General features: G+C 31.1%; 1 protein-coding gene across 4 annotated transcripts in view; it reads left to right on the top strand.

Moving 5' to 3' along the window:
• si:dkey-71h2.2 (low density lipoprotein receptor adapter protein 1-B) overlaps nt 1–16,103 on the top strand; it is a 41,867-nt gene that overhangs the window by 20,846 nt on the left and 4,918 nt on the right. For 3 of the 4 annotated variants that reach the window (XM_051138480.1, XM_051138479.1, XM_051138482.1), the window contains exons 2-8: nt 519–661; nt 2,415–2,527; nt 9,860–9,974; nt 10,548–10,620; nt 10,704–10,784; nt 10,885–11,003; nt 12,370–12,404. In XM_051138480.1, the coding sequence (XP_050994437.1) occupies nt 519–661; nt 2,415–2,527; nt 9,860–9,974; nt 10,548–10,620; nt 10,704–10,784; nt 10,885–11,003; nt 12,370–12,404 (679 nt within the window). Of the gene's footprint in view, nt 1–518; nt 662–2,414; nt 2,528–9,859; nt 9,975–10,547; nt 10,621–10,703; nt 10,785–10,884; nt 11,004–12,369; nt 12,405–14,122; nt 14,647–16,103 lie in introns of those variants that run through there. The other variant, XM_051138481.1, reaches the window with a different exon arrangement.

Here is a 16,103-nt window from a genome sequence, read left to right as displayed (position 1 = left end):
TGGAAAGGTGTGAAACCTGTCATCGCTATTGAATGGATGTATTTTTTTATGATCAAACATTTTGCAAATGGACTTATTGCTTCCAGGTGATTAATTATTACATCAAAAATGTAATTCATTCATAATTGCTGCCAGCCATCTTTCCTGTGATATCCTGCAGTGTTAATCAATAAATACACACTGACATTTCAGACAGTTTCTTTCTTTTCATTTTTGAAGACTTGAACATTTAGTTTGTTTCTTCAACAGTTTAAGTAACAGTTGACTCAAAATGAAAATTCTGTTATTTTTTAAACTTTCTTCTGTGTTCCACAGAACAAATATTACAGACAGATATTTAGTCACTTGTTTTTTATCTTTTTTTTTTTCACATAATGACTGAGGGTGTCATTCAGCATCTCCATGTGTGTATGTAGTCATATCAGTGTGAAGCAGAATCAGAGTGAGTAAATGATGACAGGGTTTTTAATATTTGGGTGAACTAGCCTTTTAAATGATGAAAATATTTTGTGTTTTAGAGCTCCCAGAGAACTGGACGGACACCAAGGAGACACTCTTGGAAGGGATGGTGTTCAACGTCAAGTATCTGGGCATGACTCTGGTTGGCCAGCCTAAAGGAGAAGACATGGCAGCGGCTGCTATCAGGAGGATTGTAGCCACGGTCAGTCATCGCTGTAAAAGTGGGTCAAAGGACTTGAGAAATTGAGAATAATAAGGAATGATCATGATCCAAGCCGGCACAAAATCTTGCTTGCATCATTTTTGTGCCTTTGACAATTTATAGTTGTATAAAATGATGTCAAGTAATAATAACTGAGGTGTTTTTTCCTCCTCAAGTGTGAGCTCATAAAAGTCATAAAAGCCTATCAAATATAACTCAACAAAAAAACTCATGCAATTTTTTACATTTTTAGATTTTTAAAAATAAACACTATTTTACACCACCAATCAAAAGTTTTTGAACAGTAAATTTTTTTATGTTTTTTAATCTTCTGCTCACCAAGCCTGTATTTATTTGATCCAAAGTACAGCAAAAACAGTACAATTTGGAAATATTTTTAATATTTAAAATAACGTTTTTCTATTTGAATTTACTTTAAAATATAATTTATCCCTGTGATTTCGAAGCTGAATTTTTAGCATCATTTCTCCAGTCACATGATCCTTCAGAAATCATTTTAATATTCTAATTTGCTCCTCAAAAAACATTTATTATTATTAATATGTTGAAAACAGCTGAGTATAATTTTTTCATGTTTCTTTGATGAATAGAAAATTCAGAAAACAGCATTTATCTGAAATAGAAATCCTTTGTAGCATTATAAATGTCTTTATCGTAACTTTTGATCAATTTTTAAAGCATCCTTGCTAAACAAAAGTATTAATTTCTTTTCTAATTTCTTTTGAATGGTACAGTGTATAATGTTACAAAAGCATTTTGTTTCAGAAAAATGCTGATCTTTGGATCCTTCTACTCATCAAAGAATAGAAGAAAAAATGTATTTAACTGTTTTAAATATTGATGATGATGATGATGATGATGATAATAATAATGTTTCTTTAACAGCTAATCAGCATATTAAAATGATTTCTGAAGGATCATGTGGCACTGACGACTGGAGTAATGATGCTGAAAATTTAGCTTTGATCACAGGAATAAATTACATTTTAAAATATATTCAAATAGAAAGCAGTTATTTTAAATAGTAAAAATATTTAACATTTTTACTGTATTTTGGATCAAATAAATGCAGGCTTGGAGAGCAGAGCCTTCTTTAAAAATCCAATAAAAACAATGTTCAAAAACTTTTGACTGGTATAGTATATGGCAGGTTTTACTGGGTTAAATACACATTATTATTATTCCTTTTTTTTCTCAGAAAACAAATGAAAACCAGTTTTGCTTTCTGAAACAGCACAATCAAATCAGTATGTGACAACTTTCTTTCTAGACTGTCAGACTGTGAATCACTGAGACGAGTTTCATTTGTGTTAGATCAGTGTTTACTGTCTCCTGGGGAGAGAGAAAGACCCTCCAGATATGCTTTGCCTGATTTCCTTTGTCCTTGACGAGTCCCCTCTCTCTCCTCGTCTACATTTCAACCATAATTTCCCCTCGTCCTCATCGACGTTGGCCTCTTTTCTTCCTGCCAGCACACTGCGCAGATATACCACAGTGTTCATAGGCCAGGATTATAATATAAAGGCAGAAGATGAATTTTATATATGAAGCGTCATCTCTTTTCAGCTCTTGTACCAATGGAGTTGGAGTTAATAGCCCACACAGGTTTAGCTGACCTTTAGAGGTTATTGTTCATGGTCAGTGAGTTATGAATGACATTTTAAAGCTGACAATGACAAAGGTATTTGTTCAGGGTTTACACAAATTGTTTTTGCTTGTCAACCACATGCAGGCTCGGGCCAGTGCAAAGAAGTTTCGGAAAGTGACCCTCACTGTCTCCCCCAAAGGAATCATCATCTCAGACACAGAGACCAATGACCTCATCGAGGACGTTTCCATTTACAGGTATAAAACCCACACCAAAACAGACCAAAAGCTGTGCAGAACCTGTTTGTAGTTTCTGTTTGTATGTTCTCAGAATTTTAAAAAGCTATTGTCAATTATTGGAAAAAGCCTCCCCGCTTCACTCCCTCCAAATCAATTGTTTAACGATTTTTAGTCGGTCGGTGTCTGTAGAACAACGTGGACTCTGCAGTGAGATCACTAACTAGTGAATCATTAACATTTGAGTATGTCAAACAAACGTTGATGCAAAAGGTGACATGCTTGAATCGTATTCATGAATTTGAGGTTGTGGTGCATCTTGTCTGTATCATACCCGTCTGTTGAGGGGAGGTGTGTTATTCAGTGGGCATGAGAGGAGCCCCCATGCTGATCCCCCTTATCAGCAACACCAGAGACACAGTCACGGGAATCACCCATCTCTTTAATCCTCTCCCGTAAGAAAACTTATTCCACATCCTTCCTACTCTCTCATTATTTCTTCTGTTTGTCCTTTCCCTCGTTCTTATTTTCTCTGAATAATACACCACACATACCCTCCGTTACATTAGCCCCATCTCTTTTACATTATTATTTTTGAAAATGTTTAACATTTTTATATTTTAATATTTAGAATGTTAGATTTTTTTATTATTTCGTATTTATGGAAGCCCGTTTCCACCACTGAATAATTTTTTTTAAAAAGGTAACTGTGACTTTTTATCTTACAATTCTGACTTTTTTTCTTGTAATTGTGAGTTTACATCTCGCAATTGACTTCGTTTCTCAGAATTGTGTAATACAAACTCGCAATTCTGACTTTTTTTTTCTCAGAATTGCATGATATAAACTCGAAAATAAAGAAAAAAATTGTTCACTTTCTTTCTGTTGACTTTTTTTCTCAGAATTATGAGCTAAAAATTTTTTTTCCACAATTCTGATTTTTTTCAGAATTTTAAGTTATAAAATCCAATTCTGAGGGAAAAAAGGACTGATATGCTCTCAGAATTGCAAGTTTATATCTCACAATTCTGAGAAAAAAGTCAATTCTGAGATGTAAACCTTTTTCATTATTTCTCGCAATTCTGAGGAAAATAGTCTTGCAGTTGTGTCAAAGTCAGAATTGCAAGATATAAACTCATAATTCTAAGAATAGTCACAATTGCAAGACAAACTCGCAATTCTGAGAAAAAAATCTGAATTGTGAGCTTATATCTTGCAATTGCGAGTCTATATCACAGTTGTAAGGAAAAACATCAGAATTGCAAGTTTGTATCACAATTCTGAGAAAAAAAGTCTAAATTAATACGTAACAATGCGTAATACAAACTCGCAGTTCTAACTTTTTTCTCAGAGTTGCGTGATATAAATTGCATGATTTCATGAGAAATGAAAAAAAATTGCTTACATTTTGCAGTTGACGTTTTTCTCAGAATTGCGATAAAACCTTTTTTCTCACAAATACGAGTTTGTATCTTGCAATTCTGACTATTTTTTTCAAATTAGCAAGTAATAAAGTCCAATTCTGAGGGGAAAAAGGACTGATATGCTCTCAGAATTGTGAGTTTATATCTCAGAATTCTGAGAAAAAAAGTCAGTGTCGAGTTTATTTCTCACAATTGTGAATTTGTCACACAATGAGAAAAAAAGTCTCACAATTGCATGTTAGAAAGTCAGAATTGTGAGATATAAACTTGTAATTTTAAGAACAGTCACAAAAAGTCAGAATTCGAATATTTAAATAATTCTCTGATTCTTATTATAAATGTGTTTGTTTCATAGAAATGTACATATTTTTCAATGGTAAAAAAGACAAATATACCAATTAATTAGTTTGATTTTGCAATGTATGCCAGCAGAGCATCAGGTCTGCAACAAACACTTTGTCCTTGCACCTGGAACTCCTCCATCCTTGGGACAGTCCTGCCTGCACCCTTCAGAGTTGCTCTGTAGGGTTCTGGCTGTGTAGTGTGGTGACATATGGATTCCTGTGTAAGACAGGGATATGCTGAGAGCTCACATAGCAGGACAAACTGCTCTCCACAGCACTGAGCTTCTGCTTATTTTTTACAGTGTATTATTGGCCTGATCCAGGTAAAGCACACCTCAGGTTAAAAGAAAAACACCCTGGAGCGAAGCGTCTTATTCGGCGGAATGTAATCAGCGTACGCTTTGATCATACAGCCTCAGTTTGACTTTCAAAGGAGGCTGGAGAATAAACACAAGTACCAGGGGACCGTGAAATCAGAGTTCAGTCGGAATGCTATAATAAATGCTATTTCAACCCAGACCCTGAGGGGGTTTTGGACAGCCATTTGGAGGGTGAAGAACAGAATCATGGGTATTCTGTGCCTTTTCACTGACGGCACGGAAAATGAGAGCGTTTTGAATGAAGTGGTGGGGGTTTGAAAAGAAGGAAACACATTAGCGCTGATGATATGAATACTTTTCCTCATCTTTATTCACTCCTTTGACTCCCATCCCCCTCTCCACAGCCGAATATACAAATAACGAAGGGAAAAAAAACACAGCCGTTCTATTTTTAGTGAAAAATATGAGATGATGTTGTTTGTCTAGGCTCAGTAGGAGCTGTCAGCCTTATAACATCAGAAGTTGTAAAGGTTTGAAGGGCATTCTGGATCTTTTTGGCTGCTTTTGTTACATTTCTGTCAATGCTCAATGCAATTTAGGATTTTTATGTAGCTTTTTAGCCAAATACACTCTTCAGTTTTGCTTCTGCCAGCTTGTCTGTTGAAAAGAAAACATCTATATTTGTGTGTAAGACTTTATTTTCCTAAGCCACGAATCTTGCACAGTGATTTGTGTAATGAGATTCGCTATGGTCCCGCATTAACTGTATGGGGGTTCATGAAAAGATTAAACCCCACTTTGGCTTTTTTCCCATTATGGGAATGGCATATTCTACTGTAATGTGTTCGGCAAGAGAGGGGAGCCAGTAGGGCATCGCTGACAGAGATGTGACCCTGCCAATACAAACGCTGCCAAAGCTAAAATAAGAAAGTAAATAAGAAGTATTCACAGACTGTTTTCATACATTTTATTGTTATTTGCATAAGATGTTACTTTTTATATGTTTTACATATCTACAATTGTTTATTTAAATGTAATGTTTTATATGTATAGAAATATAAATATAATATGAAATTTTAAATTATTTTTAAATAAACTGTCTAGTTAATTAAAGCAAAATAATATTTTTTTGGAAAACAATCTATTGCATAAGATGTTACCTGAATACTTACAGAATTTTTTATGTCTTTATATGTTTTCTATATCTACAATTATTTATTTCATCTGAATATTTTATAAATGTATAGAAATATAAATAATATTAAATTAAAAATGTTTTTTTTTTAAATAAACGGTCTACTTAATTAAAGCAAAATAATATTTAATTTAAAATAATATTTAAATTAATATTTTAATTTATAATTATATTATAAATATACAAAACATTAAATGAGAATTAAATATTTATTTATATATGTGTATATATAGTACATACAGTAATAATTGCTTTGCATTGCTTTTAATGAAATCAGAAGCATTTGAAAAATGTTAGTCAGAGCCATTAGGTTGTGTTTGTTGGCCATGAGTTTAAGCCACAATTTTTTCTCTGTACATTCTATATGTAACCTGACTAAGACTCTATTTACATTTGTTAAAACTGAACAATTAAATTAACTATTATTTGCATAAAATGTTACTTGAATACTTACAGAATTATTTCTTCTATGTTTTATATATCTACAATTGTTTATTTTAATTTCATGTTATATATATATATATATATATATATACAAATATAAATGTAATATTAAATTAAAATAGATTTTTAAATAAACTGTTAAAGCAAAAGTTAAAGTTAAAACTAGTTAAAGCAAAGTAATTTTTTGAAAGCAATCATGTTTTATATTTGAATAAAAATATAAATATTACTACATTAAATTTTATTTTATTTTTAAATAAACTGCTCAGCTAATTAAAGCAAAATAATATTTATTTGAATTAATATTTAATTTAATTTAATTATAATTTATTTTTAAATAAATTAATAAATATAATTATATTATACATATATAAAATATTAAATGAAAATTAAACAAATATACATTTATATATGTGTATGTACAGTACATACAGTAATAATTGTTTTACATTGCTTTTAATGAAATCAGAAGCATTTAAAAAATGTTAGTCAGAGCCACTAGGTTGTGTTTGTTAGCCTTGAGTTCCTTATGTAAAAGCCGCAATTTATTCTCTGTACATTGTATATGTAACCTGACTAGGACTATTTACATTTGTTAAAATTTAACAAGCGTGTGTCGTCTCCTTGCCTAAAGGCTCCAAAAGCAGAAAGCTTTCATGCTATGGCTTCACTCACTTATTTTGATGTGCACCTCTACTTTACTGTGTCTCTGCTTTTCCCTTTGCCTGGATTCAATTTCTTTGTTTAAATGATCCACCTAATGTTTTCTCATTCATATACAGTAGAGTGCAAAAGTCTGAAAACACACTGACAATAAAACACAGTTCAGTTAATATCTTAAAACACAGTATTGCCAGTTAATTTATTGGAATGAAAATTGTTGCAAACTTACACAAGCAATTTACACAGCTGTAGTGGCAATTTGTTCCCGAAGAATTCGGCGATTTTTAAACAAAACGGTTGCGTGAATGATTCAGTGGCTCACTTATAAACAGTCACTTGTTTTGTTAGTAAATGCTGCATGGCTGCCTTCGAAATAGCATAATTTTTAAGTAGGTACTTCTTTTGTATAAGCAGTTCATTTGCGACAGTTTAATTGTACTATATAGTATGAATATGTGTTGAATGAATGTAATTTGGACATACAGTCAGTACTACATTTGTCATGTTGTCATTATCATGTGACCTACTCTTTCACATACTGTTTCTACTGCACAATAGGGAAATATGCATAATCCTTAGAGTGAATGATTCCAATGACTTATTCATAAAGATGGTCACTTGTCGCCACCTACTGGTAAACCAATGTAACCTGCATAGAGAGAGTCAAAAAGAATTTCCACCTGTAGAACTCACAAACACATGCAAGTGGAGCAATGCAAACTGTTTTGTTGGACTATACACATACTGGAATGTAAATATGTAAAACACATTGTTTTGTTTTGTTAAGCATTACATTTCATTGAATTCCAGTGAGTTACTTTCAAAACATGAGTTCTATGAAAGCAAAGATTGAAAAGTTCTTGTCAGTATAGCAGAGGTTGTTTAGAATAAAATGTCCCTCATCTTTCATCCTGTTTAAATAGAGCTACAAACAAGCTACATTCAGGACATTTACAATTTCCTTCCCTCTCAGCTTTTCCCTCTTCAATAATGAAAGTGTGCAATGCACCACAGACTGAAATAAATGATAATTCACCACACCCCCCATGTTCAGAGACAGAAAGGGGAGGGAGAAAGGGAATCGAGAGTCTTGGGCATTTCTATTTAGGTCGTGCATCAGAAGCAGTGCACTAACAGTTGTAGATGAAGTGCGATCAGAGCTCTGTCTTCCCCTGGCCTTTGTCTATCGTATCTCATTGCTTCACACAAGCATTTGGGGTTGGTGCTCTAAATTTCTATCCTTTTCCTAAATTGATGTTCAAAATGCACATTCTATTACATTTATGATTCATATTTGATTTTAATTATAAGTATGATATTTTATCTGATGATTGCATTGACTGTAAAATCTACAGTGTTTTTGATCTCTGGTGTGCTTTATAAAAACTAAACGCATTAAAATAAATGCAAATAAAACCTCAAATTAAAGGTGACATATCATGAAAATCTGACTTTTTCCATGTTTAAGCGTTATAATCGGGTCCCTGGTGCATCTACCAAACCAGGGGTGTGTTTCATAAAACAAATTTATCAAATAAGCCAGGCTTATTGCAGTTAGTCTGACTTATTTTGAGCCAAATCAAGTGACAATAAATCAGACTAACGGAAATAAGCCTGGCTTATTTGGTAAATGTATGAAACACCCCAGGAAACGTGAAAAAGAACAACTCAGTAACTTTGTTTTGGAAAGCCTTACTCTGCAAGCTTGTGAAAAAACGAGCCGCTCAGATTTCGCTTCCCCCATGATGTAGAAAAAGGATCTTATTATAATATTCTGTTTTCGCAACAGTTTTCTAACAACAAGGCGAAAGTTCGAGCAAAACATGCAAACTGTTCTGTCGCTGGCTGCACAGATGAGCACAGAACACTATTTAGAGTCTCCAGCCTCAGAGGAGACAAGAGCAGTGGATTTCTGGATTTATTTACTGTATATTACGCTGCTGCCACACAGATCTAATATAAACATGCGATTTCTTTCCCAGCTGTTTACCTTCACTGTTTTTGTAACTCCTGTGTCTTTTTAACATAAACCTTTGTGTATTTGACAGTTTAAGCGCAATAAGACATGAAAGAGAACTTAGTTGAGTGCTCACATGCCGTGTGTATCTGTGCGCGTGCTTCGGATAAGTGTGTTCAGAAAACCCTATATCAGAATTTTAAACTAATATGGCTTTAAAACACATGATTTCACCATGATGGACATGATAATCAAAACCAAACAGATGTTTTCTGGCAGAGTATCTGAGGTATGAGCTGTAAAGGCACAGCTCTATTCTGGGAAAAGGGGGTGGGGTGCAGCAGCTCATTAGCATTTAAAGAGACATGCACGAAAATTAATCTTAAATTTCAGTCTGTATTTTGCTGCATTTTGGAAGTTCAAACTCAGGGCACTATAGCAGTCCATTATATGGAGAAAAATGCTAAATGTTTTCTGCAAAAATTTCTTTACGACTGAAGAAAGAAAGACATGAACATCTTGGATGACAAGGGGGTGAGTACATTATATGTGAATCTTTGTTTTGAAAGTGGATTTCTCCTTTAAAGAAATGATCAACAAATGGTTTCAGAAATAATGTTTTTAAGTTTTTTTGTGTGTGTGTGTGTGTGTGTGTGTGTGTGTGTGTGTGGCAGCTCTAGTTCCCATCCACTTTTATTTACATTTATGCATTTGGCAGATGCTTTAATGACAAACAACTTACACTGCATTCCTTGCTCTACTGTTTAAACCAGAGAAAACTGCCATTGAATCCAAGAGAGCAGTGTAAACATTCTCCAGAAAATATTCTTTTGTGTTCCACAGCAGAAAAAAAAATAATAATACAGGTTTGGAATAATGGTGACAGAACTGTTTGGCTGCAGAAATGGGTCTAATTACATTTCACACACAGATTCCCAGAATTGTTATTTGATTATATGATTTTTTTATGGAATAAATAAAATACTTGTATTTCTTGCCTCTTCAGAATATCTTACTGCACAACAGACAAAACTCAGGATAAGGTCTTTGCCTATGTCTCCCAAAGCCAGTTCAATGAAACTCTGGAGTGCCATGCCTTCCTGTGCCAAAAAAAGAAAATAGTAAGTTTATCTATCTATGCTCATTTTATGAAAATTCTTCTATTTTGATAGTTTTGTAACCTTTCATCATCTTGCTGTGTGGCCAGCTTATGAGCTATTATGTTTCTGCAGTTTTTAATTATAGATGTGACCCTGGACCCCAAAACCAGTCATAAGTAGCACTAGTATATTTGTAGCAATAGCCAAAAATACACTGTATGGGTCAAAATTATCGATTTTTCTTTTATGCCAAAAATCATTAGGATATTAAGTAAAGCTCATGTTCCATGAAGATATTTTAAACCAGACATCAGTGGAAAGGCTTATTTATTCAGCTTTTAGATAATGTATAAATCTCAGTTTTAAAAAATTGACCCTTATGACTGGTTTTGTGGTCCACGGTCAAATATGATAAACTGTTATTGTACTAGCCATTCTTTTCTCTTGATTCGTATCCATAGTTGGTTTCTAGCGCCATCTAGTGGACAAGAGCATGAGTTTTTAAAATCTCAACCAGCACCCTCTTAGATTTTGTGCGATCAAGGTTGTTTTTAAACGTGCTAAGCTGAATTGAACTGAACGTGTCCTCCACAGGCTCAGGCTGTGACTCTGACAGTTGCACAAGCTTTTAAAGTAGCTCTGGATATGTGGGAGATCGCACAGGAAGGTGAGGTTGTTTGCCTTTTGTTGATATACACATATTTTTCAAGCAACAGAAGATATTCCTGTGTCTTCATTTTCCCTTTGCAGACAAAAGTAAGAAAACTCGCACATGCTACACCTGTTCAAACCCTGAATCTCAGCCTGAATCTGAACCAAACAGTGTTTCAGGTACATTTATTTGTTTAAACAGAATGGTTTACTGAACGTCTGTCTTAATTTTTTTAAATTCGTGAGCATACTCTTCATTTTTGTTCTTTAATTGTGTCAGAGGAGGAGCAGACCCGAGCTCTGATGGAGCACAAACTTAGGAAGCCCTTCTTCCCTTCCTTCCTTTCACCATCTCCACGCAGCAACGCTAGGAGACGACCAATCAAACATGACTCCTGGGTATGATGTCATCCTTCTTTCTAAACTTTTATCATACACTACCATTCAAAAGTTTGTGGTTGAATGGATTTTTGGTTACACTTTAGTCTAGGGACCAATTCTCGCTACTAACTAGTTGCTTATTAGCATACCTATTATTTACATAGTGGCTGTTTATTAGTGCTTACAAAGCATATATTCTGCATAACTATATTTTGCATCCCTGATCCTACCCATTATCTAAATTTAACAACTACCTTACTAACTATCAATAAACAGCAAATTAGGATTAAAAGCTGGGGGGTGAAAACTTTTGGAATTTAAAGATCAGGGTAAATGTAACTTATTTTGTCTTCTGGGAAACATGTAACTATCTTCTGTAGCTTCTGAAGGGTAGTACTAAATGAAAAAAGTATGATATTTAGGCAAAATAAGAAAAATGTACACATCTTCATTCTGTTCAAAAGTTTTCACACCTGGCTCTTAATGCAACGTTTTTCCTTCTAAAAGATTAGAATATTTAGTAACATTGTAAATGTCTTTACTGTCACTTTTGATCAATGTAATGCATGACTGTGAATAAAATGAACAATTTCTTTCATAAAATAAATCTTACTGATCAAAATTTAAAGCAGAACTAATTTTTTACACATACATTTTTTTTCCCCCGGATCACATTTCCAGTTTATTTCTGTATTATGTGATGAAACATGGCTGAAATGCCAGGTAGTCTTTCTGGTAACCTGAATGGCACTGGATCTCTTTGTCTTTTGGCCTATCTGATCTTTTGAGTGCTCATTTTCATTAATTTGCTGATAGAGTGCCACTATTGTGCAGAGTATCAGCTCCAAAATGAAGGTCAGTTGTTTTGATAGCAAACAGCATGCCAAGCCAGTAATTACTCTATTGCTGTTGGCTAATTGCCATTATACTGTCAGTCAGCAATGTCTGTGCTGTTGATATAGCACATAGTCACCACTAAGTGGCATTCTCTGCTCAAATACAATACTATTGAATAAATAAATGACCACTAGGTGGAGAGCTGCCCATTCCAGTTTAGTTGCCAAGGTCTGTTTTATGAAAGACTGGATCCGTCAAGCTCTCTGTCTGCACACGGTGCTCAACTGTGCCTTTGTTAATTACTTTTCAGCCGTGATTGAATTCCGTTCACTGTTCAGGCAGGTTGCAAAACCCAATTAGGACCTTCAGTCTGCTGGCCTCAGATAATGACTGTCACAGAAGATACTGTAGATCAAGTTTTTTAAACAGCATGCTGGTGCTGATTTAACTCATTTACATGAATTTACCCTCTGAATCTGTATGTATGATATAGATGTGATCTGTAATGGTTTTCTTACATGGTTATTGAATGTTCTTGTATTTTCAGGATGCGGAAGATGGCCTCGATGATGCATTTTCAAGGTACACTTGTGTTCCTGTCTGCACACACATAGTCAAACTGTCTATGAAATCAAAGATTGATCTCCCAGGATGGTGTTTATTTGGAGATATAGTGCTTATTGATCACAACTTGCACTTTAATACACTCACATGCATATAAATATATCTACACTACCATTCAAAAGTTTGGAGTCTGTAAGATTTGTAAAATGTTTTTTTATACATTATTCTCACCAAGGCTGCATTTATTTGATCAAAAATACAGTAAACAAAATGTCTTACTGTGAAATATTATTAAAAGTCAAAATTACTGTTTTCTATTTCAATATATTTTTAAACGTAATTTATTTCTGTGATTCAAAGCTAAATTTTCAGCATCATTACTCCATTTACATGATTGTACAGAAATCATTATAAAATCCTTTTTAACAATAAAAACTTTTATTTGAAAGAGAATCTTGTTTTAACATTATAAATGTCTTTACTATCACTTCTTATCAATTTAAAGTCTTTTAATTATTTAGAATTATTACTAAAACATGTTGAAGATAAGGTTTATAATTATAATTTAATAAATAGCATTTTATTAAGAATTCATTCTTTTATAAATAATGTTTTAGTAATTAGAATTATTAATACAAAAGTCTAATCTGTTCTGTCATTAGATTAATTTTACAATTAAAAATAATTAATTGATATTTTATTAATGTTTTTTATAATGTTTTTTAATAATAAATTATACATAAATATTCATTAATAAGAATTATTCATCTAAAATAAAATGCAATTAATGTACAAATATATTTTTTATTTAATGGGTGTGTGTGTGTGTGTGTGTGTTTAAATTTAAATATTTTTTCAATTTTTAGTAGATTTTTGTGTTTATTTCTGTTTGTATGGTCATTTAATAATTTATATTTTTTATAATTATATTTTTAATTAAACTTAATTATTAATCTAAAATTGTTATCTGCTCTGTAATTAGATACATTTTTAAATTAATTTGTTTGGTAAATTATTATTATTATTTTTATTAAAAAAATACCAAATTAAAATTTTATTTAATTACAATTATTAAAATATCATTCTGAAATGTTTGCCTCTTATTCTTACTAAGGCTGCATTTATTTGATCAGAAATACAGTAAGATTTTGAGAATATAAGTTAAAATTACTGTTTTCTATTTTAATATATTTAAAATTAAATGTAATTTATTTCTCTGATGCAAAGCTGAAGTTTCAGCATCATTACTCCAGTCTTCAGTATCACTTGATCCTTCATAAATCATTCTAATGTCATTTTTAGTTCAAAAGAACAGCATTTATTTGTGCTAAAATCTTCTTTTAACATTATAAGTGTGTACTGTCACATTTTATCAATTTAAAGTGTTTGCTGAATGAAGTGTTAATTTCTTTAAAAGGGAAAATTTACTGACCCCAAACGTTTGAATGGTATTTATTCACTTGCATTTGTTTTATCTGCAATGCGGCTCAGCAAATGTCTGAATTCAGCATTTAAAAAGAGATGATTTCCCCCGAGATGCACTAAAACTCTTTGTTTATTAGCTAGAGGCGAAAGGGTTGATTTGCTTCCTTAAAGACACCAAGAAATCAGAATGTGTGTTTTTCTAGCATATCATGCACGTGTGTGTGAGTTTTGAGGCCATCTGTATGCTGATGTGGAACTATTTGTAAAATATTTGCCTCATATAATCAGCTAATGTGTTCGCGCTCCCTCAGGTGTGACATTATGTCTCATAAAGTGGAGATGGAGCGAGATTCGGCACACAGTAGGAGCGCTGAAACACATTAACGGCAGTGGCTCTGCTTCAGATTAATGGACGAGGAGAATCATTTTATTTTGAGTGTCTCTCCATACACAGTTATTAATATCAATTCAAACAGAGCTCTGGAAATGAATGCAATGATAGGTTGGAGTTATTGATGTTCAGCTAGCACCCATAGACAGCAGCAGATGGCATGTAAAGAGTTCATAATGATTTCATTTAAGGTTTTTTTGTCAACAGTTAAAGCTGTTAGTAATACAAACAAGAATGACCAAAATAATGAATATGTTCTTATTACCCACATTAACAGATTTGGCAAGACAAATAGAGAATCTGTTCTGTCATGTAAATAATTAATTTATACTTACATATTTATTTTATTAATAATACATATTTTATAAAAATGATAATAAATATTTTTAATTAAAATGTTTAATCTTAAATTATAATCTGTTCTGTCATTTGAATTTTATCATTTAAATTTAATAAATAAATACATGTGTATTAATAATTAATATTTGTTATAATTTATATTTTTAATTGAACTGAATTATTAATCTAAAATTACAATCTGCTCTGTAATTGGTAATTAATACTTTGTCGTACTTTTTTTTTATAATATTATACCAAATTAATATTTTAATTAATTAGAATCATTAATATAACATTATAACCTGTTCTGTCACTGGGTGAATTTTATAATTAGAATATAATAAATTAGCATTTTAATAACAATTCATGTTTTTATAATTAATGTTTAATTAATTAGAATTATTCATTTAAAAGATCTGTTCTGTCTTTAGATTAATTTATAATTAAAATATAATAAATTGATATTTTATTAATGATTAATGTTTTTATATTAACTTGTAATACATAAATAGTTTAATTAGAATTATTAATATAAAATTATAATCATATGCAATTAATATACAATTATTATTTTTAATTTAATATGTGTGTGTGTGTGTGTGTGTGTGTGTGTTCATTTTATGATTTTTTTAAAGATTTTTGGTAGATTATTTTGTATGGCCATATAATAATTCATATTTTTATAATTTATAATTTTAATTAAACTGTATTGTTAATCTTCAGTTATAATCTGCTCTGCAATTAGATACATTTTACAATTAAATTATTTTTCATATTTTTATAATAAATTATACCAAAATAATATTTTAATTAATTTGAATTATTAATATAATATTATGAGCCGTTCTTTCACTGAATTAATTTGATAGAGATTTAGAATATAATAAATTAGTATTTTATTAATAATTCATATTTTATAATATAATCAATTAATTAGAATTACTAATATAAAAGTATAATCTGTTCTGTCATTTGGATTAATTTTATAATTCAAATATAATAAATTGATATTTTATTAATAACTAATGTTTTATAATAAATTATAATAAATATTTTTAATTAATTAGAATTATTACAATACAATTATAATCATATGCAATGAATGTACTTTTTTGCAATGTGTGTGTGTGTTATAATTTAATACATTTTTTAGATTTTTGGTAGATTTTTGAGTTTAACTCACTTTTTCTCTTTGTATGGGCGTATAATAATTCATATTTTTTAATCATTTACATTTTTAATTACACTGAATTATTATTCTAAAATTATAATCTGCTCTGTAATTAGAAGCATTTTCTAATTAAAATATAATAAATTAATATTTTGTTATTCATATTTTTGTAATAAATTATATCCAATTAATATTTTAATTAATTAGAATTATTAACTTAACATTATTATCTGCTCTGTTTTGGATGAATAATTAGATATATATTTTATAATTAGAATATAATAAATTAGTATATTTTTAATCATTTATATTTTTTATAATTAATATGTTTAATTAATTATTGATATAAAAGTATAATCTGTTTTGTCATTGGATTAATACTTTAATACTA

This window comes from Labeo rohita, chromosome 20, assembly GCF_022985175.1.
Source record: "Labeo rohita strain BAU-BD-2019 chromosome 20, IGBB_LRoh.1.0, whole genome shotgun sequence".
NCBI classification, from domain to species: Eukaryota; Metazoa; Chordata; class Actinopteri; order Cypriniformes; family Cyprinidae; genus Labeo; species Labeo rohita.
The sequence above is the reverse complement of the archived record's forward strand: the minus strand, read 5'-3'. Positions and strand labels throughout refer to the sequence as shown.